Source organism: Mesoplodon densirostris, chromosome 3 (genome assembly GCF_025265405.1).
Source record: "Mesoplodon densirostris isolate mMesDen1 chromosome 3, mMesDen1 primary haplotype, whole genome shotgun sequence".
NCBI classification, from domain to species: domain Eukaryota; kingdom Metazoa; phylum Chordata; class Mammalia; order Artiodactyla; family Ziphiidae; genus Mesoplodon; species Mesoplodon densirostris.
In genome coordinates, this window is record NC_082663.1 from 145436489 (window position 1) to 145460921 (window position 24433).

Below are 24433 nucleotides of genomic sequence, written 5' to 3' on the forward strand. Positions count from 1 at the left end.
TCAAATTTGTTCTGGGCTGCCGGTCCTTCCTTTCAAGCAGAACACCATACTTGAAGGCAAACCTGTATTGAGAACATGGAGAAAGCCCCAAGTCTGTAGTTGGGGAGATTCAAAATTGAGCAAGACACCACCTCATCCTCAAGGACTCCGGGAGAGAGAACAGGGCAGAATGTGTATATAAACATGAGCCCATGCGGTGCCAGATGGAGAGTGCAGAGGCTACTTCTGGTATGAGATGTGGAAGGCTACTAGAGAAAAAGTATATTTTCATTTAGCTTGAATTGGTGAAACATTTCCCTGGTTAGGAAAATGTAAAAAGACTTTTTCCTAAGATCAGGAACAAGAAAATGATGCTTGCTTTCAATGCTTCTATTCAACATAGTATTGGAAGTTCTAGCTAGTGTAATTAGGCAATTAAAAGAAAATAAAAGGCATCCAAATAAGAAAGGAAGAAGTAGAGAAAAAGTAAAAGTTTCTTATTTTTTATAGATTTATTTATTTAATTTATTTATTTTTGGCCGCGTTGGGTCTTTGTTGCTGTGCGTGGGCTTCTCATTGCGGTGGCTTCTCTTGTTGTGGAGCACGGGCTCTAGGTGCACAGGCTTCAGTAATTGTGGCTCACAGGCTCTAGAGCACAGACTCAGTAGTTGTGATGCACAGGCTTAGTTGCTCTGCGGCATGTGGGGTCTTCCAGGACCAGGGCTCGAACCCGTGTCCCCTGCATTGGCAGGCAGATTCTTAACCACTGTGCCACCAGGGAAGCCCGAAGTAGAAGTCTTATATGTCGAAAACCCTAAAGAGTCTACACACACACACACACACCTGCTAAAACTAATAAATTCAGCAAAGTTGCAGAATATAGCATCAACACACAAAAAAGCTGTATTTCATACACTAGCAAGGAACAATCCAAAAAGGAAATTAAGAAAACAATTCCCTTTCCAATAGCATCAAAAAGAATAAAATATTTCAGAATTAATTTAACCAAGAAGGTGAAAGATGTGTACACTGAAAACTAAAAAATATTGTTGAAAGAAATTAAGACACACACAAATGGAAAGACATCCCAAGTTCATGGATTGGAAGACTTAATATTGTTAAGATGTCAATTGTACCCAGAGTAATCTACAGATCTGATGCAATCCCTATCAAATTCCCAATGACGTTTTTTGCATAAATGGAAAAATCTACCCTAAAATTCATATGGAATCTCAAGATACCCTGAATAACCAAAATTACCTTAAAAAGAACAAAGTTGGAAGTCTCACAGTTCCTGATTGGAAAACTTACAACAAAGCTACAGCAATCGAAACAGTGTGGTATTGACATAAAGACAGACATACAGAAAAATGGAGTAGGATAGAGAGCCTGGAAATAAACCCTCACATATATGGCCAAATGATTTTTTTTTTTTTTTTTTTTTTGCAGTACGTGGGCCTCTCACTGTTGTGGTCTTTCCCATTGCGGAGCACAGGCTCCGGACGCACAGGCTCAGTGGCCATGGCTCACGGGCCTAGCCGCTCCATGGCATGTGGGATCTTCCCAGACTGGGGCACGAACCCGTGTCCCCTGCATCAGCAGGCAGACTCTCAACCACTGCGCCACCAGGGAAGCCCTGGCCAAATTATTTTTGACAAGGGTGCCAGGACAGTTCAGTGGAGAAAGGACAGTCTTTTCAACAAACGGTGTTGGAAAAACTGTATATCCACATGCAAAATAATGATGCTTACTATTTTGCATACTAACTTTCACCATATACAAAAATTAACTCAAACTGGATCAAAGACTTAAAAGTAAGAGTTAAAATTATAAAACTTTTAGAAGAAAACATTGGGGTAAAACTTCATGACATTGAATTTGCCAGTGAGTTCTTGGCTGTGACAACAAAAGCATACAGAATAAAGGAAAAAACAAATAGGGTGGACTTCATCAAAATTAAAAACTAAAGTGCATCAAAGGACACTATCAACAAAGTGAAAAGGCAACCCATGGAATGGGAGGAAATATTTGCACATCCTATATCTGGTGAGATTAATATTCAGAATATATAAAGAACCTCTACAACTCAACAACAGCAAAACAGCCCAATTAAAAAACAAGCAAAGGACTTAAATACACCTTTCCAAAGGAGATATAACAATGGCCAATAAGGGCCTGAAAAGACATTCAACATCACTAATTATTAGAGAAATGCAAATCAAAATGACAATGAGGGCTTCTTTTGGAGGGCGCCTACATGCTTCCTCCTACAGATTGTCAACGAAAGGTGAGAAGGGGCAGGAAAATGACATTTGAGACTACGCTCAGGGGAAGGAGATTTGCCAAGTGAGGCATTATGGGAAGAGGGACCTGCATGTGCAAACACCTGTAAGTGTGTGGTGTGAAATTTCAGTGTGGCTGAGGTTTAGGAAGACATGGCCAGAGAGTTGCCAGGCTCAGATGATCAGGGCCCCATGTGTGCTCAAGGATTTGGAAGAGTTTAGAAGTCTCTGGCCATGTGGAAGAAAAGACTGGTGGGGAGTGAGGGTGGGAGCTGGGGAACCAGGGGGGAGCAGACCACACTGGTCCAAACCAGCGATGGCAGCGGTGGTGGGCCAGGTAGGGGCCAAAGATGGAGAAGAGGTGGGTGGATTGAAGATACTTATAAAGGAGAATGGTTGAGCTGGGGGACGGACTGGATGTAGGAGGCTGAGGGAAAGGGATGAGAGCTGAGTTAGATTTCTTGGGGCCACTGGAGCCACCTAAGAGGTGGGGACACAGAAGCGGAATCAGGTGTGGGAGGAACACGATGAGCTGGGCTTTGGGCACCTTGTCAGTATGAATGCTCTGGAAGATACAAATGGCCTCATTGAAGCAGAAATCTCTGAGACCATGACATAAACTAGAAACCAACTATTCTGTTGAATTAAACATTGGTGAGGAATCAAGAAATGGGTCTTAAAATGGACATGTGTCCTGAACCTCACTAGCTTGGAGAAGCTCCCAACTCCATCTTCTTGTCCCCTGCTTCCAGGGGTAACAGCTGCTCAGGATATAGTGTGTCTGGGGGTATATCCTGACAGAGCTTTCTCTAAATGTTTATGTGGCAGAGACATGGTCCAAAGCAAATATCTAAGACCCTGTGTGTGCTACAAAAAAGGCATCTTGGGACTTCCCTGGTGGCGCAGTGGTTAAGAATCCACCTGCCAATGTAGGGGACACAGGTTCAAGCCCTGGTCCGGGAAGATCCCACATGCCCTGGAGCAACTAAACCTGTGCACCACAACTACTGAGCCTACTCTCTAGAGCCCGTGAGCCACAACTACTGAGCCCGCGTGCCTAGAGCCCATGCTCAGCAACAAGAGAAGCCACCGCAATGAGAAGCCTGCAGACCACAATGAAGAGTAGCCCCCGCTTGCCACAACTAGAGGAAGCCCACGCACAGCAACGAAGACCCAACACAGCCAAAAATAATAAATAAATAAATTAATTAATTTTTAAAAAGGCATCTTGCTGGACATTTCATCGTGTAGCTTGCTTTCCTAGCCTTAACATTGCTCTAAAGATCTTTCCATGTTAGCTTAATTAGACCCATGTCATTTGAAAAATTGTTTTAGGATGTTCCAGTTGCCATCACTGTGTAAGAAATCACCACACAGCTTAGTGGCTTAAAACAACAATCAGTTTGTTCTCTCTCTTTCTTTGTGTCGGGAAGGTGGGAAGGGCTCATCTGGGCAGGTACACACAGGTGGGGTTTGGCCACCCATCTCTTTCTCCTCCTGTGGTCTCGGTGGTCTCTTGGCATGGGCTTCTTCGGGCTTCTTCACAACATGGTGGCTTCTAGGCATTTGGGCTGTTCCATGAGAGCTGACGGCTTTAAGAGGGAGTGTTCCAACAAACTGTGGTGCTTTGTATGACCCACTTTTAGCGGTGGTCACATTGTCACTTCTGTTGCACTCTACTACTTACCAAGAGTCCCAAGCCAAAGTCAAGGGAAGGAGAATTAGATTCCATGTCTTGGTGGGGGAGTTGCAAGGTTCTAGAAGTGAATATGGGGTGGGAGATATTGTGGCCGTCTGTCACATGTGATGCTCCATACTCTTCCTGACTGCTCCCCTCCCTGTCAGGGCACCCCAGGGGCTCCCATCATAACCTGACCATCTAGCATTCCAGCCAAAGGGACCTGCGCACCCAAGTCTTGCTGGGGCCTTCCCTGACTCCCTGAGGACACAGACCTGGCTACATTACTCAACGCAGCACCCTTTCCAGGGGCCATTTTACCCTCCCAGACCCAGGGCCTTTCCTCCAGATTCGGAGCAGGTCCCAGCCCCCGAGGACTCACTCCTGTGCCCCACAAACCTGGGCCCAAATCTGTGTGGTCTTGGGCAAGTGTCTCAACCTCTCTAAACTTCACTTGTGTCATCTGTGAAATGGGAGGGAAGTCAACACCCCTCAGCGTTGTTGGGATAAATGGGGGAGGAAGGTACTGGCCAGCCGGGCCGAGATAGAGGGGAAAGGACTGTCCAGATAGACGGATGCTGAGAGCAAAGGCCAGTGGGGGGTGGTGGGGAGGCAGTTAGCAGCTGTCACCAGGAGCGACAGGAGTTCAGGCTGGTAGAGGTCCCTGGTTCCTGGCCAGTGTCCACATGAGGGCCAGGCTGGTTCCAGGACCTCAGGCCAAGGTCAACGTGGGAGAGCCAGGCCAGGGGGATGAACTCTCACCCCCAGCACAGCCCACGTGTTCCTAGGTCACCATCACACTTGGCTTTGCACGTGTGGGTGTTCAGCCCAACTGGCTCCTCTTGTTGATGCCCTTCACTTTTTTTCTTCAATTATTTCTCTTTTCATTGTCACCGTAGAAAATACAGAAATGCCAAAAGAAATAAGAAACCTCCGTGAGCATCTTTTGGTTTCTCATCTCCTAGTGGGCTCAGAGAGGTACAGAGAACTGCCCAAAGTCACATAGCCTGGACGTGGCAGGGCCAGGATTCAAACCCACGACCACCCAATGTGGGAGGAAGGCAAGTGGGGCTTGACAACCACTGGTTCTAGGACTGGCTGTGCAGGCTTGGGCAAATGTTTCCCTTCCCTGTGCCTCAGTTTTCTCATCTGAAAACTGGGGCTAACCACCTCAAAGTACGCAGTGAGCAAGTGGTGTGCCCACAACTTTAGCTGGGCACATAGGCACCAGAAGATAGGCTGCATTTCTCAGCTTCCTGTGCAGCTAGGTGTGGCCACTTGACTATGTTGTAGCCAACGAGCACATAGGAGTGAAGTGTCAGTTTTCAGAGAGGATCTCCCTCCCCTTGCCTCCTTGTTGATGGCTGGAATGTGGAATGGATAGATGGAGCACCAGCAGCCATATTGGGCCATGAGGTGATGTTGGACATAGGGGTGGCAAGTACTAAAGCAACAACACGGAGAAGGAGCTGTTCTCCAACACTGTGAGGCACCAACTCCAGACTTTGACATGAGACAGGTATGAACTCATGGCAAGTAAGTATTATTTTGGATTTTCCTGCCATCTATTCACTAACAAACTATATCAGACAAACACTTTTCTCCTACTCAAATTCCACATATACTTTTTGCCCCCTCAAGGGACACATTTTTAAATTGGCCTCAGTCTAAATACCATGAAATCAAGGTGAGCTACTTTTCTGTAAACATTAAAATAAATTCAAATTTGTTAAAATGAAGTCGAAGCCATTCACACACAAAAATGTGGACTTTCAAAATGACATGAGTATCTTGGCAAATCCACTCCATAAAAGCAACGTTAAAACTAGACAGAGTTGTCAAAAACAACCATTTCAAGATTCTGGAGATTAATCAAAGGCATTTAACAAATTAAGAAGAATTTACTCAAAAATAATTACTGAATGGCAAGGTAAGAGCAGTGGGAGGTAATGGTTTTTTTTGGCCTCCCAGCTCCTATTGGACTGGACAAGCCATGAATATCACTGCTGGAGGGGGCTGACTTGACTAGGAGACAAGTAACACCTCAGGCCACTGGGCAAATTGGAAACAGCAGGGATCTCAGGGTGGAATGAATGGGGAAGACCAAGGCCTCTTAACTAGCTGAGGTTGAGATGCTGGCTGCAGATGGGTAAACTAGTCAGCATTCAATCGGGAGGTCCGGACAATGAAACAGTTGGCCCCTTGTATCCTGAGGGTCTGGAAAGCCGTGTGCACACACCAGGCTGCACGAGAGACAGAGGGAGCCCCATCAACCCACAAATCCAAGCAAGCTGCTCAGCAGGAGGCCACGTGCACGTGTTGAGAAGACGCAAGAGGGACGGCAGGAAGCAAAGGCAGGCCTGGCTTGCAAACTGCCTGAGCACGGGCCCCTGGCACAAGGCCTCACTGACTCAGGGGTTTGAGCACAACCTGTGTGTCATCACTGGCTGACCCAGGGGTGACTCCGAGAGGGAGTCAGCTTAAAGACAATGAAAAACAATAACTTTCAAAAATTGAGCAGAGACATAAACAGCTGCACACAGTGGGGGAGAAAGACCCTACAGAGTCAGCTCAGCAATAACTAAAACAAACAAAACAAAAATGCCACCAGGACAACGGCCTGTGGTGGTGGGGGGTTGGAATTCAGAGCTGCTAAAATCTATTATTTAAAAATGTCCATTTTTGAGGGACTTCCCTGGTGGTCCAGTGGTTAGGACTCTGCGCTTTTACTGCCGAGGGCATGGGTTCAATCCCTGGTTGGGGAGCTGTGGTCCCACAGGCCAGGCAGCAAGGCCAAAAAAAAGAAAAAGACAAGACATGCAAAGAGCAAAGTGTGACCCACCCTGAGGAAAAAAGCAGTCACTAGAAATGTTCTCTCCAGGGTGCAGATGCTGGACTTCACAGCAGTCAATAAAAATATGTTCAGAGAATTAAAGTGAACAGTGTTTGAAGAATTAAAGGCAAATATGATGACAATGACTCGCAAATGCAACATCTTAATGAAGAGACAAAAACTATAGAACCCAAAGTAAGTTCTGGACTTGGGAGTTCTCCCTGATCACCTGGGCTCCCACAATGCCCTGGGATTCCTGTCACGGCTCTGACTGCTGTGTGGCACCTGCCGTTATTTTCCAAAATAAATAAATTTATTTATTTGTTTATGGCTGCTTTGGGTCTTTGTTGCTGCACGCGGGCTTTCTCTAGTTGCGGCGAGTGGGGGCTACTCTTCGTTGTGGTGCACGGGCTTCTCACTGCGGTGGCTTCTCTTGTTGTGGAGCATGGGCTCTAGGCATGCGGGCTTCAGTAGTTGCAGCACGTGGGCTTCAGTAGTTGTGGCTTGCAGGCTCTAGAGCACAGGCTCAGTAGCTGTGGCGCATGGGCTTAGTTGCTCTGCGGAATGTGGGATCTTCCCGGACCAGGGCTCAAACCCGTGTCCCCAGCATTGGCAGGTGGATTTTTTTTTTAATGTCTTTTGTTTTTTTTTAACAACTTTACTGGAGTATAATTGCTTTACATTGTCGTGTTAGTTTCCACTGTATAACAAAGTGAATCAGCTATACGTATACATATATCCCCATATCCCCTCCCTCTGGCAGGTGTATTCTTAACCACTGCGCCACCAGGGAAGTCCTGCACCTGCCTGTTTATGTGACTCTCTCCCCGACCCCACCTTAGCTGCAGAGGGGAAGGGACTGAGCTGTTTGCTCCCTGCATGACAGGGTAGGCTTGAACACATGATAGAGAATGGCAGTGGTAAGGGAGCCAGAGAGCCCAGGCTTGCAGTCAGATGGTGTGAGGCCTGGGCAAGGTGTTTGCCTTTGTGTGGGCTTCAGTGTCCTCCCCTGTGAAATGGGACCCCTGGGATCTGGTGATGGGAGGACAGGGCCCCAGATACGGTGAGGCCCCACATGGGGCCCCAGGGCCTCACAGTGCTTGGGGTGGCAGCGGACATTCACCACCACCCCAGGAGCCAGGAATGAGTCCACCAGAAGACAAGACTTTTGTTGTAGGTTTAATTTATTACTGTTTGACATCCAGTGACACTGACATACCCCCGCCGGGCCTGTGGACCCCTGGCCCTGGCGAGTCTGACCTGTCCAATAAAATACAGTACGAGGAGTGGACGGCTACACACATGCATCCACAGCTTAAACTACAGTGATTCCAAACTGCGGCCGGAACAGTACTGCCAGGGATGGAAAAGAAAAACAGGTGTCGTGTGTTCCCCAATTCATAATTCTTTTTTTTTTCCTTTTCTCATTTTAAACAGTTAATGCTGTTACAAACGCTACTGATGCCAGGACAGGGCCAGACACAAACAGTCCTACATCTTCTCTGCTGTATAAATATGGAAGATTTTCGTTTATACAGTTTTATCCCAAGTCTGAAACTACATCTGCTGCTACCCGTTACTGCTAAGGGCTACACCATCTCAGATCTGGAACGAGCGGCTCGGGGTTGAGACTCTGGAATGTCGGGACTCAGTCTTCCTCGCTGCCACTTCCTGAGCGGTCCTGGAGCGGGGACAGGAGGAGAAAGCGTGAGTCAGCCCCACCCTCAGGAGCACCCCGACTGGCGCCGACCTCGGCTTTAGATGCACTCAACCACCAATGCAGGCAGCAGAACCGCTCTGCCCTGCAGGGAGTGGGCAGCCCTGGCTCCGCGAGGCTGGGTGCTGACTGGCCTTTGCCCTCATCCCCTGCTGCCACGGCCACTCCGCGATGTCACTGTTCTCCCACAGACTGTCCCCTGCGTCCACATCGACTCTTCCTTGGGACGTGGGAGGCTTGCTGGGCCTTCCCTGCTCTGTCCCACTGCTGTCTGCCTGTCCCTGTGCCCCTGACTTGCGGCTTTATTTTTATTTTTGTGGCCATGCCACGCAGCCTGCGGGATCTTAGTTCTCTGACCGGGGATGGAACCCGGGCCCACAGCAATTACAGCGCCAAGTCTTCACCACTGGACCGACAGGGAATTCCCCTGACCTGTGGCTTTAAAACCACCTTGGCGATTCCTGACCATGTAAAATCTCTGCTCTTCTGTATAAACATTTTAAACAGCTTGGCAAGGGCCAAAGAAGCCCTGCTGGATCCAGATGGGCAGATGGGGAGCTTTACAGCCCAGACCCTCCTCTCCAGAAACAAGGGCCACCACTCCTGTGTTCACAATGTCATTCATGTCCCCATAAGACCACGGATGTCTATGGTCAGATTTATTCTGAGGCACCTGGGTTTTTTTTTTCCTAATTAATTAATTTATTTATTTTTGGCTGTGTTGGGTCTTCATTGCTGCACGCGGGCTTTCTCTAGTCGCAGTGAGCAGGGGCTTCTCATCGCAGTGGCTTCTCATTGCAGTGGCTTCTCTTGTGGCTGAGCACAGGCTCTAGGTGCGCAGGCTTCAGTAGTTGTGGCTCACGGGCTCTAGAGCGCAGGCTCAGCACTTGTGACGCATGGGCTTAGTTGCTCTGCAGCACGTGGGATCTTCCCGGACCAGGGCTCGAACCCGTGTCCCCTGCATTCGCAGGCGGATTCTTAACCACTGCGCCACCAGGGAAGTCCTGAGTCACCTGGTTTTGCTGCTATTGCAGATAGCTATACAAGAAAACTAACGAGGGACTTTCCTGGTGGTCCAGTGGTTAAGACTCCTCATTCTCAGTGCAGGGGGCCCGGGTTCCATCCCTGGTCGGGGAACTAGATACCACATGCATGCTGCAACCAAGAGTTCGCATGTCACAACTAAGGAGGCTGCGTGCTGCAACTAAGACCTGGTGCAACCAAATAAATAAATATTTTAAAAAAGAAAAAAAGAAGACTAACAACAACAAAATGCAAAATGGTGCTTGTCAGGCTGTTCCGGGAGCCAGGCCCCATGTAATCCACTTGACCTCCCTGCTCTGTAGACGTAGAGACAGGCTCAGAAGTAAAGCGAAATGCCCAGGTCCTATAGCAGGGAAGGGCCTGGCATCTGGGCTAGAGCCAGAGGGCAAAGCTTATTTAAACCCAGCCAGTGGGTCTGCTCGTGCCCCCACGCCCATGAAACTGTCCAGGCCTGATGCTCCTGTGGCTCTTCCCTGGTGTGCGGGGGACTGTAGCCTGTGCCAGGGGGACTGTCACCGAGGCATCGCTCACAGCCCCGTTCACAAGGTCTGCTGCACAATGTTTTTATGACTGTGGATTATGGGACCTGTGTTTTTCACTTGCTTTTTCTTAACCCACTACCATTCTTTAAAAATCCCTCTAGACAGGCCGGAACAGAGCCGCAAGCAGAGACCTGGGGTGCACGGCGTGTGCCCCGCGCAGTGAGGACACCATGGCAGTCCTGGCAGCTGGAGGGTCCTGTGCTGTGGGCATATGGGGACCAGCTGGCAGCACCTCCGATCTCACCGCCTCCCGCCTGAACACTGCCGGCCCGAGCTTGGCAACCCTGGTGTCCTGGGTTGGCAGCTCTGCAGGCTGCTGCAGCAGCAACAGGCTGGGATGCCCCGCCTGAAGCCCACCAGCTCCAAGAGCAGTGCTTGTAGGGCCGCGTGGACTTGGACTTGAGTCCCAGGCCATATAAGGCTGAGCCTCGGTCTCCGCATCTGGGGAGCGGGGGTGTTGGCCTTGGACCAGGGCCCAGCACCTGGCAAGGGGCGGTGTGCAGTGACCCGCCTGCCCGGGCCCCGCAGGCTTTACCTCGTCCTGCTCCTCCTCACTGTCGTCGTCGCTCACCACCGGCTTGGCCCTGGAGCCACGGCTCGGCCGCCGCCGCCCGCTCTTGAGTCGGTCCTGGGCCTTCTCCTTCCGGCCCAGCTTGATCTTCACTTTGACGGAGCGAGCTGGGGTGGGCACCAGGAGGAAAGATGTGAGCTCGGGAGAGCATGGTACCTCGGAGCCAGGGGCGTCTGGGAGCCGTGTGGGCTTCGGGTCCTCTCAGGTGGGTGTGACCCCATCCCCGCCTCCCCCCACCCCGAGGATGGGCTGCAGCCCCTCCCCAATGCGCCCCGCTGCCCGCCCTGCCTAGACTCACACTCCGACTCCGAGCCTTCCTCCTCGCCCTCCTCTTCCTCCTCACTCTCCTCCCCTTCACTGTCTTCCTCCTTCTCGATTTTCTGCCGCACACTGGTGAAGACCGACTGGAGGACGATGGAGTCTTCGTAGATCTGGGTGGAAACACACAGGGCTCAGGTGTGGGGCCTGCTGGGGAGCTCCCCGCCCGCTGGGCCTCAGTCCTGGCAGAGGGACAGCTCAATAATCCTTTCCCAGCCAGTGCCCGAGAGAGCACTGGGTTGATGAAGTGGTCCCAGACAAAAGGTCCGGTGTGTTCGTTCAGAAATAACCACATGTTCCTCCCTCCCTTTGAAGAACTGCACTGAGCGCGTTTTTAAAGGCTCTGAGAGGGTCTGCCGTAACATTAGAAACGCGTGCCCCTCGTTGAAGCCAGCACGTCCCCCCAAATATATGACTATCAGATCTCTTTTCCGAGAGGCACCCATCCCGACACTTAGGGAAACTGTTAGGCTAATAAGGCTGTGTGTGTGCATGAATTTCATCCCAGGATGGGACACAGCACAGGATTCCTTTCAAGAGAGTCCCCGAGTGAATTCAAAACAGATTCCGAGATGTACGCAGACTGTTCCCAGGGTCACCATGGATGGATGGCACCGAGTCTATTTCCTCTTTTTAGTTTGTTTTTATTTTCTATTTTTTCAGTAATACACACACATTGCTTCTGTAATGAGTAAAATACTCCAAGTTGGAGGGAATCTTTTTCAAAACCAGTCAATTCACGGGGGGGGGGGTGGGGTGAGGGGCGTGTCACCCGGGGCTGGGGGCTGCTCACCAGGGAGCCCTCCAGGTTGAAGGTCTGTGCGTTCTGGCACAGCAGCATCACGTCCTTCTCTAGGTCGTTAAGGCTGCGGTACTTGTGGCTGCGGATGCGCTCCTGTGGGCAGGAGAAGCGGCCTTACCTCTGGACCCCTCACACCCGGCGTCCCTCTGCCTGACGAGGTCACGGCTGAACCCCCAGGCTCTGTGCAGACTCGGAGGCCCAGCGGTGGGTGCCGGGGAGGGGCCGCCCGTCACATCCTCAGGACCCCAACGGCCAACGCCCGGCTCCCTGCCTGGGGGGGCCCGAGGCCCAGGCTCGGAATCCCGCAAACGCCGACGTGGCATGTCCCTGCGGGGAGCACCCCCGCCCTCCCCGCACACTCGACACGGGGTTACCTTTATCTTCTTGAAGTCCACAGGCTTGCGGATGAGCTCGTAGTACTCGGGCAGCTCCTTGCGGGACGGCAGCTGGATGAACACCTCGCTGAGCTGACGTCCACTACTACTGCAAGGAGGGACACGGCGGCATCACTCGCAGGCCCTGCCTGCCGAGGAGCCCTCGTCCCCTGCCCGGCGCCCCCCACCAGGCCACTTCCCCATTGCTTGAGGACAGAGCCGGTGAGAAACTCAAAGCTGACTCGGGAATTATTTCCTGTACCTGTGCCGTCTTTTGAGTTCTGGAACATTTCTGAGGGGCAGCCATGCAGAGAGACCCCTGATGCATTTGAATCGAGGCTCCGAACTCACCCAACTTCCTCCCATCGCCTCCCCACCCCAGCCCTGGAGGAAACAGCAACACGTGCCACATGCAGCAAAAGCCTTGGCACTTGAATGAGGGAGAAGAACCCTGATTATTTATTTACGACGCAAAAAATCAGTTTGCTCATGTTGGGAGCATCAAGTGCCAGCATCTGCAGAGGCCAGTTTCCCAAGCATACTGTGCACCTCTCACAGGTGGCACTTACAAGCGGTGAACTTCAGAGAATCTGGCCAAAACCCAAGGAAAGACGTCCCCCGGCAAGATGCTAATGGATGACAAAAGCTGTTTTCTAGTCTTTTCCAACGAGGTGCTTGCTTTGCACGAGGGAGCAGAGGAAAGACGTGCCGTGAGTGGCCATGAGATGAGGAACCCGAGCACTGGGCCACCAGGCTGTGCCACACCTGTGCCCGGCTATGCTGGGGCCAGGAGCTCCGAGGCAACATCCTCCCAGTGCCTGGACGAGGAGGGGGCGAACAGAGAGACATCCACCCTCAGCCTCCAGCGTGGCGATGCTGTCTCCTGGCAACACCAGTTTTAGACCCGCTAAATTAACGCTGCAGCCCTCTAACAGGCTTGTACGTGGTGCCAGGGCCATGGGCTCCGTGCTCACCCGTGGCATCCACACAGGTGGCCTGGCCTCGGGGTGTGCGTGGTCCTTCAGGGAGCTCAGGAAGCGGTACTCCAGCGCCATCATACAGAGGGAAATTCCAGAGCAAAACCCTCATAAACCTCTGGGGGAATTGCGTCCTTGAGGAATAAAAGGCCCACCTGGCCCGAGAACTGTTGTCTGGTGCAATGTGCTGAGGGCAGAGGGCCTGGAACTGGGCGTGTGTGAGGGAGGGGCAGGGCGTCAGGGTCACGGGGGACTTTTAAAACTGCCCTCTCTGACGGTGAAGACCTCTTGAAAAGCCACTGCCATAAGATTTTCCTTGCCAAAGAGCTGAGAAGTCATTTTTAATCCTTAGAAGTCCCCTGGAGAGCCCTCACCTCCCCCGCACCAGGGGCTGGTGTGGCCTTCCAGGCTTGCTCACCGGCGCCCCCCTCATCGGGGCTGCTTGGCCCTCCAGGTGGGCTGCCCGGGACCTCCGATGTCAGCGCCCCTCTCCACCTGCTCAGTCACCTCAGAATCACCGAAGCGGCTGCTCCCCCAGGGAACCCCGGCTCCCACCCTCACCTCCGCATAAATGTCATCTTCCCAACACCTCGTAATAACACGGATGACTGAGATGACACGTAAAGGCACAAGCCTTCAGTGCTTGCTCCTGTGAGCCTCCCCGACCTCCAGCACCTGGCCGAGCTTGGCCTCCTCTTGAACTTGAGGTTACGGGATCCCACAGGGTGAGCCCCCAGGCCTGGCCTCCCCGCTCACCACTGTCGATGAGACATGCCTCTTGCCTTGTGAGACTTGCTCTGAAGAAGTTTCTGCCAGGCAGAATTATTGGAACTCCATCTCTGGCTCTGCTCTGTGTCCGGCCGCCTGGCAGCGGTGGGCACGCGAGTGAAGGAGCCTGAGAGAATCCTGATGCTGTCAGGATCGGCCCTGTGACCCCAATTCAGATACAAAGAAAGGAAGCACCCACCATGGCCCTAATGCCTCCAGCCTGGCCTGTCACCTGGTTTTTGGTAACACTAGCAATGGTGGCTGCTGTTACATATGACAGTGACGTTATTTTCCAGCCTCTAGATGTCAGTTCCCACAGCAGGGATTTTCTTCCACCTCGTTCACTGCCCTGTGCCCATCACATCGGGACATGAGACACAGAGGGGCTCAGAGTGACTAGGGCCTTGCCTGGAGCTCCAATTCCTCCCACATCTAGCCCAGAGGTCATTTCTTACTGAACGAGGTTTGTGACCACGCGGTGGGGGAGGCCTTATCTAGTTTTCTAAGCCCTTCTCCTTGGAGCCTGAAGAGCCCTGGTTGGGACCCTTTTATTTAACCTGCCCAGATGGTCTCCTCCCTATGGGAATGTGCCTTCCCCCACACCAACTCAGGGTTCTGGTGGGGCTGCCCGTCACTGAGTCCCCACCTCTCCCCCCAAGACTATGGCGCAGACAAGCACAGCTCCTCAGCCGTGTGGTCTCAGTGACTGGTCCAGGAAAGAGCCTGGGACACAGCCAGCCAATAAGAGCTCTTCCCTGGGCCTTTTTACCAGGAGCTGGGGAAGCAGAGGTCTTTTTTCTTGGTGTGTGAGGCCTTGAGGACGGTGCCCAGAGCTGTGTTTCACCACAGGGGTAAGGGGAGAGGTGGCAGGTGGCTCTGGGTCCTGAAAGCTAGACTTCATTAACTCCTCCATGGCCTCCAAGCCAAAGGAACCCCTGTTCTGCTTGCAGGGCTTAGACCTGAGTTCCTGATACCTAGAGCCCCAAAGTCTAAATGGACACATCCTTTGATGTGTCCTTGAAACAAAATGATAACATGTGAAGGAGAAACAAAGAATCAGAAGAGACAAAAAGCAAAACAAACAAAGCAAACAAAAAAACAGACCCAAACCCCCGAACAGGACAGAACCACAGACTCTCAGTATTTAAGAGGTCATCCGTCGATATCCCATTTGAACAGATGTAGAAACCAGAGAGGTTAGGAGAGCTGGCCCAGACACAGAAAATTGGTGGCAGGCAAGACCTGAGCACAGGTCCCCTAGGCTGAGTCAGGGGTCTCCCCCATCCTTTCCCATATACTGTTCTAGTATCTTTTTGTTGTTGTTGTCCCTTTTTTGGAGGGGGCCGCACTGCACGGTTTGTGGGATCTTAGTTCCCCAACCAGGGATCGAACCTGGGCCCTCGGCAGTGAGAGCGTGGATCCCTAATCACTGGACCGCCAGGGAATTCCCCCCATGTACTCTTCTAAATCAAGGGTCAGCAAACTTCGTCTATGAACAGCCAGTATAAACGTTATAGGCTTTGTGGGCCATACCACCTCTGTTACAACTACTCAACTCTGCCGTCGTTGCACCAAAGTGGCCACAGAGAACATGTAGGCCAACGGAGTTTGGCTGTATTCCTCATTTATAAGAAACAAAATCTGATTTTCATATAATTTCACATCATGAAATAGTATTCTTCTTTTGATTCTCTGAAACTCATCTAAAAAGAAAATCTTAATTCACAGACTACACACAAACAAGTGGTGGCCCATATCTATATTTTTGCTAGTTTGCAAATTTGGTTTGTTGACCCCTGGTATGAATCCTGAAAATAACAGAAAGAATGTCTGTATTGGGGATGATAACATACTGCTTGATACCTTCCATTCCTCACCCTTTGACCAGGGCAGACATTGCAAATGGATCAGAGCACTATCTCTTGAGCCCTCATAGCCTCAGGCAGGCAGAAGCAATCAACTGAAGATAGTACTCAAGACAGATCCTAGCTGCCTCCTCCCCAGTCCCTCAGCCCCACTCTCCTTCCTAGAGTGCAGTTCAGACCCTCTTCCCATGACACCTCTTGATAACATCTTCTCACCCTGGGACTATTTTCTCTTTTGATGCTTAGTGAACTGAGCCAGCAAGGGTCCTGGATATGAGCAGGTCAGGATTTTAAAAACTGACTTAGCAGCAGAACATTTATCTGAAAGAGAATCTCAGATTACGTGTATGTACACCATACATGAAATTTGAAAATGATACAATGAAACACATTAAAGAGATATTAGTACAAAATTACTTTCCAGGTTCAATTTTTTGACCCATTACAAAGTCAAGGATATCTCGAGAATTAGAAAAGTGAGCAGTCTGGGGCAGATCCACTTACAGATTTTTACTAAGAACCTCCACCTGCCAGGCATCCACCCTTAAAAGATCAATCTCAGTGTCAGATTTATGGCTGTGTGGTACAGAAAAACTCCTGACTCATGCACGAGTGAAAGGAAATGATATTCACCAAGGAACCTGCCAACAAGGAAGGTCTGTAGGCTGCCTGCCCTGCACTCTTAGCACACTCTTCCAACAAAGAGGGAGGGTGGGGAAGCTCTACTGCAGGGTCCACATGCTGAGGGCTGGACTGGCTGTAGGTCACAAAGCTGATTAAGAATCTCATGAGCCAAAATTTCTAATGAACTGATTATTTTACAGAAGGCAATGACACAGCTGGGGGCTCATGTTTCTTAATCCAGTTCAACGATGAAATCCAAATCTCATTTTAAAGAAAACCTGACCACCCCCCACCCCCACCCCCGCTAAGCTGGATTTGAAACCACTTAGTGTGAAACCCTCATTCTGGAGAAGAGGGTCACACGGCAAACCGCAGAAGCCGGATCATAATCCAGCCTGGCTCTCAGGGGTGGCATCTACTCCAAGCGTACATTCCAGCTTCCCCAAGCTGACCTGAATGCCGCGAGGGCCAGTGCTGTGCTCTGCTGTGGCAGCTACTCAGGGATGTTAGCTGAGGGTAACGAGCACCGTTCATGGCACTGCAAAGAACATCTCTCAGGACCAGGGAGAAGATGAAAATGAGAGGCACAGCAAGCCCAGGAGCTGTGGCCGGGGGTGGGCGGAGCTGGTCATGTGAGCGCAGGGAGGCCCAAGGCCACTCTGCAGGGCTGAGTGACCTCGGTCTTGAGGAGCGTGCTTCCTGTTTGGAGCCCCCATGTTACCACCCGCAGCTCTGAGTATCGAGCGGCGCCAAGGCAGAGAGGCCTCAAGCTCCTTCTCAAGTGGCAGGATGGCCACCCTGGGAGCTACGGGTGCTGAGGATCCCTGGACTGCCGGGACCAAGGTGTGTCTGGGGGTCGGCGGGTGGGGAAACCGTGCTGCCACCATCCGGGACCCACAGACCCACTTCCACACCTCCCCGGAGGCCCCCGCAGACACTCTCTCTTCCCTCCTCCTAACTTTTTTTTTTTTTTTTTTTTGCAGTACGCGGGCCTCTCACTGTTGTGGCCTCTCCTATTGCGGAGCACAGGCTCCAGACGTGCAGGCTCAGAGGCCATGGCTCACGGGCCTAGCCGCTCTGCGGCACGTGGGATCCTCCCGGACCGGGGCACAAACCCGTGTCCCCTGCATCGGCAGGCGGACCCCCAACCACTGCGCCACCAGGGAAGCCCCCTCCTCCTAACTTTTAATCTTAGTTAAATTGCATTTTTAATTTAGTTTCTGAGTTTCACCTCAGAAGTTTGACACTTCTCAATCTGCCTTTCAGTTCTTTTATCTAGCTGTCTCCTGGCTTCATTTTAAATTTTACCTGTGTTTTGGTAATTTCTCATTTATTTGACCTTGACTTTGGACCTTTTTATTCATCCTTTCCCCTCTCCTCGTTTTTCTTCCCCGGTTGTTTGGAATTTTCCATTTTACACCTCCTGCCTTACCTGTTTATTCTATTCTACTGATACTTTCATGAATGTTCCTCTACTGCTTCCTGAGTACAGAAGCAGCACATGCCTGCTGAAATGCACTGAGCACTTCACAGGATCTCACAGGGGACTCCGAGGTGGGCAGAGGGACGGGAGGGGCAGGCTGCCACCTGCTCACCCAAATCTACTTGTTTCCGGAGTCCAGGTATCTATCTGTACCTGTCCTATTTTAAGCTTTTATGTGACTACTTTTAAGACCCTTAACACTAGAGCCCTGTTTTTTGTTGCTGTTTTGGCGTGCTCTGTCTCCACCATGGCGATTAGCAGCGGGGAGTGAAGCGGGGGGGATGGAACCGGCCTAACTGGGCAAGTGGGGCTTCTTCCCACAAATTCTGTGGCAGGCTCAGAACCTCAGCACGGCTCAGCAAGGCCACCTGGGCTAACCCTCTCGTGGCTTTGAGCCCCACTCGGCTAGCAGCCTGGCCTGTGCCCACGCTCAGGCGGGCCCGGGGATTAATGATGGGGATCAGCACTGTTCTCAAGACATCTCACCTCGGCGCCTCTCACGCCAGGCTCTGGACTCGGGGCTGAGCAGACAGCGCTGACCCCACAGATGGAGGGTCGCCTCTTGCCCTGCAGTGGCCATTCCAAGCTTGGGCTCCCGATGAAGGGCCAGTGCACCCTTCCAAAGGCCGAGGCAGGAGAAGCCTGAGGCCTCCCTGCCCCCTCAGGAAAGGGCTCCCAGACCCGCCCACCCTCCACCCTCTCCCCTCTCCCCAGAGGCCTGTTCTGAAGGGCCTGGAGACAACTGGGGTGTCCTCTCCTAGAGAATATTTCTGCCTGACAACCTGCCCTGGAGCCTGTTACACTGCCCCAGTTTTTCTTGCCAATCAAAGCACAACCTTTCAACTGAAGAGCCATCTGCTTTTTGATTCTAATCAAGGTGATGCAGGGCCCCTGCAAGGACAGAGGGCAAGTGCTGATAGGGTTTGGGGAGTGGCCAGTAGGCCTGGCTGAAGCTGCCACCGTGGATGTGGTGGGGCCCTTCATCACCCACAGTGGATCTGGCATTGATCCCCGATCTCTGTGACACTCAAACCCTATGGTCCTGACAGGGCTACTGCCTCCTGGTAAGAGGACAGGAGAAGGGGACCCAGAGGGCCCACCTAGTGGGGCTCAGCCCTGGGAGGCTTAGCCTGGGCGGCCTGTACACATCACCAACTTTCTGAACCATCTGGAAATAACTTATGAGTATCTCATAAAAACAAAGATGTTCTCTTCCATGACCCCGGCTCGATGATCAAATTCAGGAACCCTGGTGCCGATGCGCCTCCACTGTCCAACGCAGAGTCTTTACAGCAGTGACAACTCTGCCCTGTAGCAGTTAACGGTCAAGCTCTACACATCAGCCAGCGGGGTACAGAAGGGGCTCTGTGGGGTCCTCTGGAGCCTGTCTCCTGAGGTGGCGCCTTCCAGCAGATGCACTTCTCTGAAGCCATCCTAAAGGCGCCGCAGGATGCGCCCTGGAGCACACATCTGCTGACTGGCACTTGGAGACGGTGCCTAAATGCCTCGGCCACCAGCTGCTGACTCCCTCCGAAGGACCAGGGGAGAAGACAGCCACCGGCAGCACACGCAGCTCCACGACAAATCCCAACCTGACCCTGCAGCCTAACTTACTGGTGCACTTAGATATTTTAAAGTGAAAATCCCTACTTCCAGCTTAATTCCTTAATTCTGGTTTCACTTCTGGCTGATAACCCGAGGGTTCCTCCATGCAGTTTCGGGATTTCCAACCACTAAGGAGAAGGCACCCTGCGAGGCCCTGCGTGTGGGATTGGCCTCTGGGCCCCTGCATGCGCAGTCCCCTGGCCTGTGATGCTCCTTCCCTCCTCTTCCCTGGAGGGCCCCTGCTTTTCCTCAGGCTCTGCTTATGTGGCACTCCTCCCGGAGGCCATACTGGACCCCAAGGTTGCCTGTGCCAGCCCTCAGTTGCGTACAACTGCAGACTCTTCCAGCGTTTTCACACCGTGACCCCACGGGAGGACGTGTATTTTCACCGCCACCCAGCAGAGGGTCGCAGCTGCGAAGGCTGGAGACCTCACAACTCCAGGGAGGGCCGCTCACAGGGTGAACTGGGGCCTCGGGAGGGGTGGACCTGGCAGCCCTGAATCTGAACACACGTGAAAGACGCAAAAGCTTCCAAATCAGGACATTACCTGCGTGCAGATCAGGATGTACATGCAAAGGTTCTATCAAACACGACGGCACTGGTATTTTAACACAACTGGGGCGGGGGTGGGGGGGGTAGGGATCTTGAAATCAACACTTAGTAGCAACATTTGGAGTGGTGCAAACTGGGGGCGGGGCGGCCCTGCTGAGACTCAGCAGCAGAGGCATGGCCAAGCCGCTTCTCTCTGGAGTCACTGCTTCAAGGTGCAACCCCACTCCCACCACAGTCACTGGGGGCAGGAACAGCAGCGCCACGGCCCCTGCTCAGCAAGGCAGGCTCCCCACTCTGAATCCAAACGCTGGCGATGTCCTGTAATCATTCTTTGGTGTCCAGGAAGAACCAAGCTGTAACAATAAGTTCTCTCCTCAGGATCCACATTTAACTCAGGTACAGAGTTTAGCTAATCATAGGGTTCTAGCAAGCAAATGGGATTGTTAAATCCAAAGTTTCATTTTCTCTTCTGGAAAGGAGCAATCGGAAGTCTGAGACAAGAAAGTGCGCGTCAAGCTACCTCTGGTTTTGTTCCACTCCTGTTCTCCTTGGTGTGGCATGGTGGCCAGTGCTTCAGAACCTTCCAGGTACGTGACAGCTGTGTCATAAAGAATTTACCCTGGCCCAAAGAAAGGTCTGGCCTTTGCCCTTGGCTCCTGGGAGGCCATGTCTCTGTCCTTGAATGTCCTGCCTGGTGGGGTGCCTTTGTTTAGCTGGGGGCCTTTGGCACAGTCTAAGTGTGATTCCAGGCAGGGGCGTCGGGTCAATCGGCATCGGTTCAACCACAGAGGGACCGGAGACTGGGCAGCCACGTGGGAGGTCGGCCGGGTATACTGACCAAGTTCCAATAAAGACCCTAGACACCAAGGCTTCCCAGGCTGGCAATGCTCTGTGCGCATCTTCCCGTAATGTTGCCAGGAAAGTCACTGTGGCCGGCGATTCCACGGGGAGGACGCTGCTCCCTGCACCTCTCCCCTCGGCTGGTTTTAATCTGTGTCCTTTCACTGTAATAAACCATAACTGTGAGTACACCAGCTTTCAGAGAGTGCTGAGAGTCCTTCTAGGGAAATTATCGAGCCTGAGGGTGGTCTTGGGGACCCTGAACTCTGCAGTTGTTGTCAGAAGACAGGGTGGTCTAGTGGTCTATAGGCCGTGCCTAACCCTACAGCTGCATGAACCATATTGTAGTTTTCCCCATGGTTTCAAATTCTTACGTTTTGATAAGAACGTCAAAAATGTCCATTAAGTAGGTCAAGTTTGTACCCAAACATCATCTCTGAAAGCATGTGCCGTGAAGTAACGTTTCAACCAGGACGATGTGACTATTTTCCTGAGTTTATGTGCCTTGTTTGATCTCTTCCTGTGTGGCCACCAGCAAACCAGCGAGTGGAAGGCCCTGCTCCAACTGAGAACCAAACGTTTCTCAAAGCCAGCGCGTGGGAGGCTTCCTGGAATGGTCATATTCTCCGGCCCACTTGTAACTCCTTTGCAGTTCTCCCCAGTCTAACGGCGAACTCCCCGTCCAGTGGGGCCATCGTTCCAGGAGGACGTGAGGTGAAGCATAAGCCATGCTTCAAGCCCTCCACGGAGGCACCACCACGTGGGTCTGACAGACCTGGGAGCTCAGCTCTGTGACTGCAGTGTCAGGGCTCTCATCAGGCTGGATCTCAGAATCCCCACCAGGATCTTGGTGTCCTGCCACAGGCCAGTCTTGACAAGATGTCCCTGAACCCTAAAAGCTAGTTTTAATTCAATGCCCGATTTATCACCCAGTCTTGCATGGGCTTGAGAGAATGGCTGTTTGCAGCAGCCAGGGGAGCCAGCTTCTCTTCTCTCACGTGACCTTCAGCTAAGCACAGTAGTGCCTTTTCTCTAAGTCATAGGATGACTAAGAAAGTGGACTGACACTTGACATATTTTTTTTTAGTTTGAAAATATCCAAGGCCTTATTGAGTGCAGGATGCCGATTTCAAGTGTCTACTATTTTTAAACCAAGGTGTAACCTACTACAGGAAAGTCTGCACATCTTATCTTAGGTGTACAGCCTGGTGAAGGTTTTCATGTGCAGACCAAGATCCCAACGTCCCAGAAGGCTGCCTGGTGTCCCGTCCCTGTCAATTCCGACTTGAGGTAACCACTGATCCATGCTCATCACCGTCGGTCAGCTTAACTTCCTGTAACTGGAAGCATACAATAGGTACTTTTCTGTGTCTGGCTTCTCTCACTCAACAGAGTGTCTGTAAGATTCTCCCAGGGAGTGGTGGTCTGTCTGTTCTCGTGGCCGTTAGAATTCTGTTCTTCGATTAGGCCGCCGTGGACGTGTTCTGTGGGTGGACACTGGGCTGTTTCCTTTAGGGGAGTCGTGATCAGAGCTGCTATGGATGCACCTGTACATGTCTTCTGGTGGATGTATGCACTCAGGACTAGGACTGGAGTGGCTGGGTCAGAAGCTTTATCTGTGTGTCCAGCTTCAGAAGATACTGCCCAGAGCCACATGCTCCCATGAGCGGGGTGTGAGGTGCTACTGATCCACGTCCTTGGTGGTACTAAAGGGAATTTTAACCCTTCTGGTGTGTGTGAGGAGGCACCTCACTCTCATTTTATTGTGCATTTCCTTCTTGTTATGATGTCGATGTGGTGATCCCGAGCGCCTTTTCACACGTTGATTGGTCACTGGGGTATCTTCTTCTGGGAGGTGTCTGTTCATGCCTTTTGCCCATTTTAAAATTGAATTTTCTTTTCCTAGTCTATGGCAATTTTCACCATCTTCATGAGGGTGTCCTTCGATGAACAAATGTTCTTAATTTTAGTGAAGTCTAACTTGTGAGTCTTTTATGGCTAGTGGCGTTTCTGTCCTACTAAAGAAGTCTATGCCTCCTTTAAGGACATGAAAATTTTTTTCCCATGTTGCACCTTTCACATTTATGGGATTTAAAAAAAAGATTTATTGAAATATAGTTGATTTACATCACATTTATGTCTGTAATCCATTTCAAATTAATATATGTGTATGGCGTGAGGAGGGGTCAATATTTATCTTCTCCGTATGGATGGATATCCCAGTGCAGCATGACTTTTTGAAAAGTTCATCCTTCCCCACTGACCTTCAAGGGTCTTCTTCATTTTGACAATGTTAAGGTTCCCTTGCAAGAATACTATTAGGAAGAAAACATCAGTGTCTATTATTTTCATTGGATTTTTGCACATTCCATATTATAAATAATTGTTGGTCTACTTTTTTCTTTGTGGAATTTGCCTCAAAGGTGAAGTTTGCAAATCAGTTCAATATTTTGTTCTCAATACTGACACAAGGAACTTCCCTGGTGGCGCATTATTAAGAATCCGCCTGCCAATGCAGGGGACACGGGTTTGAGCGCTGGTTGGGGAAGATCCCACATGCCGCGGAGCGACTAAGCCCATGTGTCACAACTACTGAGCCTGTGCTCTAGAGCCCGCGAGCCACAACTACTGAAGCCCACGTGCATCAATGAAGACCCAGTGCAGCCAAAAATAAATAAATTAATTAAAAAACCCCCAATATACACTTAAAAAACCCCAAAAAACACTGACACAAGATGTAATATTTTTAGGCCCAGCAGTTGAACTTAAATATGCCTCTTTTCCACTTCATCATTTGTTTCTCTTCCAATAATAAAGGATTCTTTTTAAAGAGCAATTTGTGGGCCTCCCTGGTGGCGCAAGTGGTTGAGAGTCCGCCTGCCGATGCAGGGGATACGGGTTCGTGCCCCGGTCTGGGAGGATCCCATATGCCGCGGAGCGGCTGGGCCCGTGAGCCATGGCCGCTGAGCCTGCGCGTCCGGAGCCTGCGCGTCCGGAGCCTGTGCTCCGCAATGGGGGAGGCCACAACAGTGAGAGGCCCGCATACCGCAAAAAAAATAAATAAATAAAAAAAAATAAAGAGCAATTTGTATCCTTTCTTGGGGTACTATAACCATCACCACCCCCTGAAATCACAGGCTTGGTAACAGTTTCTCCAAATGATACACCATGGGCTCATGCCTTGACACTATTCCCTCAGACAGATTAAAATTCTCCCCTACTTTGCTTGTGATTGACTGCAAAGCATTACTATGAATTCAAGTTGTAAAACCCTCCCGTTACGGGGACAGCCTCATCGACCTGCAAATAGCAGAAAGTGGAACAAGACACTGGGAGGCGGAAGGATGCCCCTGGCTGCCCGATGCAGCTCCACGCGACCCACCCTGTGCTGGTAGGACGGGCACAAGTCTCCTAGGAGGGCCGCGGGAGAGCCATTATTTTCTTCTTCTTACTTACGTAGTACTCATGATCCACAAATGGATCTACAAAGCAGAAAGCATGCATTGTCTTGTGGTTGGCGTGTCTGTGAGGGCAGGGAGACCACAGCCGGGGCGGGGCGGGGGACTGTCTACAGAAGG

General features: G+C 51.2%; 1 protein-coding gene across 9 annotated transcripts in view; it reads right to left on the minus strand.

The window, feature by feature from the left end:
* Positions 1-7938: 7938 nt before the first annotated feature.
* The window catches only part of SMARCA4 (SWI/SNF related, matrix associated, actin dependent regulator of chromatin, subfamily a, member 4), an 87387-nt gene continuing 70892 nt past the window's right edge, over positions 7939-24433 (minus strand). For 6 of the 9 annotated variants that reach the window (XM_060094116.1, XM_060094118.1, XM_060094121.1 and 3 more), the window contains 5 exons: positions 12141-12249; positions 11758-11859; positions 10945-11077; positions 10611-10753; positions 7939-8453 (listed from right to left, as the gene is read on the minus strand). In XM_060094116.1, the coding sequence (XP_059950099.1) occupies positions 8421-8453; positions 10611-10753; positions 10945-11077; positions 11758-11859; positions 12141-12249 (520 nt within the window). In that variant the 3' untranslated portion in view covers positions 7939-8420. Of the gene's footprint in view, positions 8454-10610; positions 10754-10944; positions 11078-11757; positions 11860-12140; positions 12250-22903; positions 23171-24433 lie in introns of those variants that run through there. The other 3 variants (XM_060094123.1, XM_060094117.1, XM_060094124.1) reach the window with 2 other exon arrangements.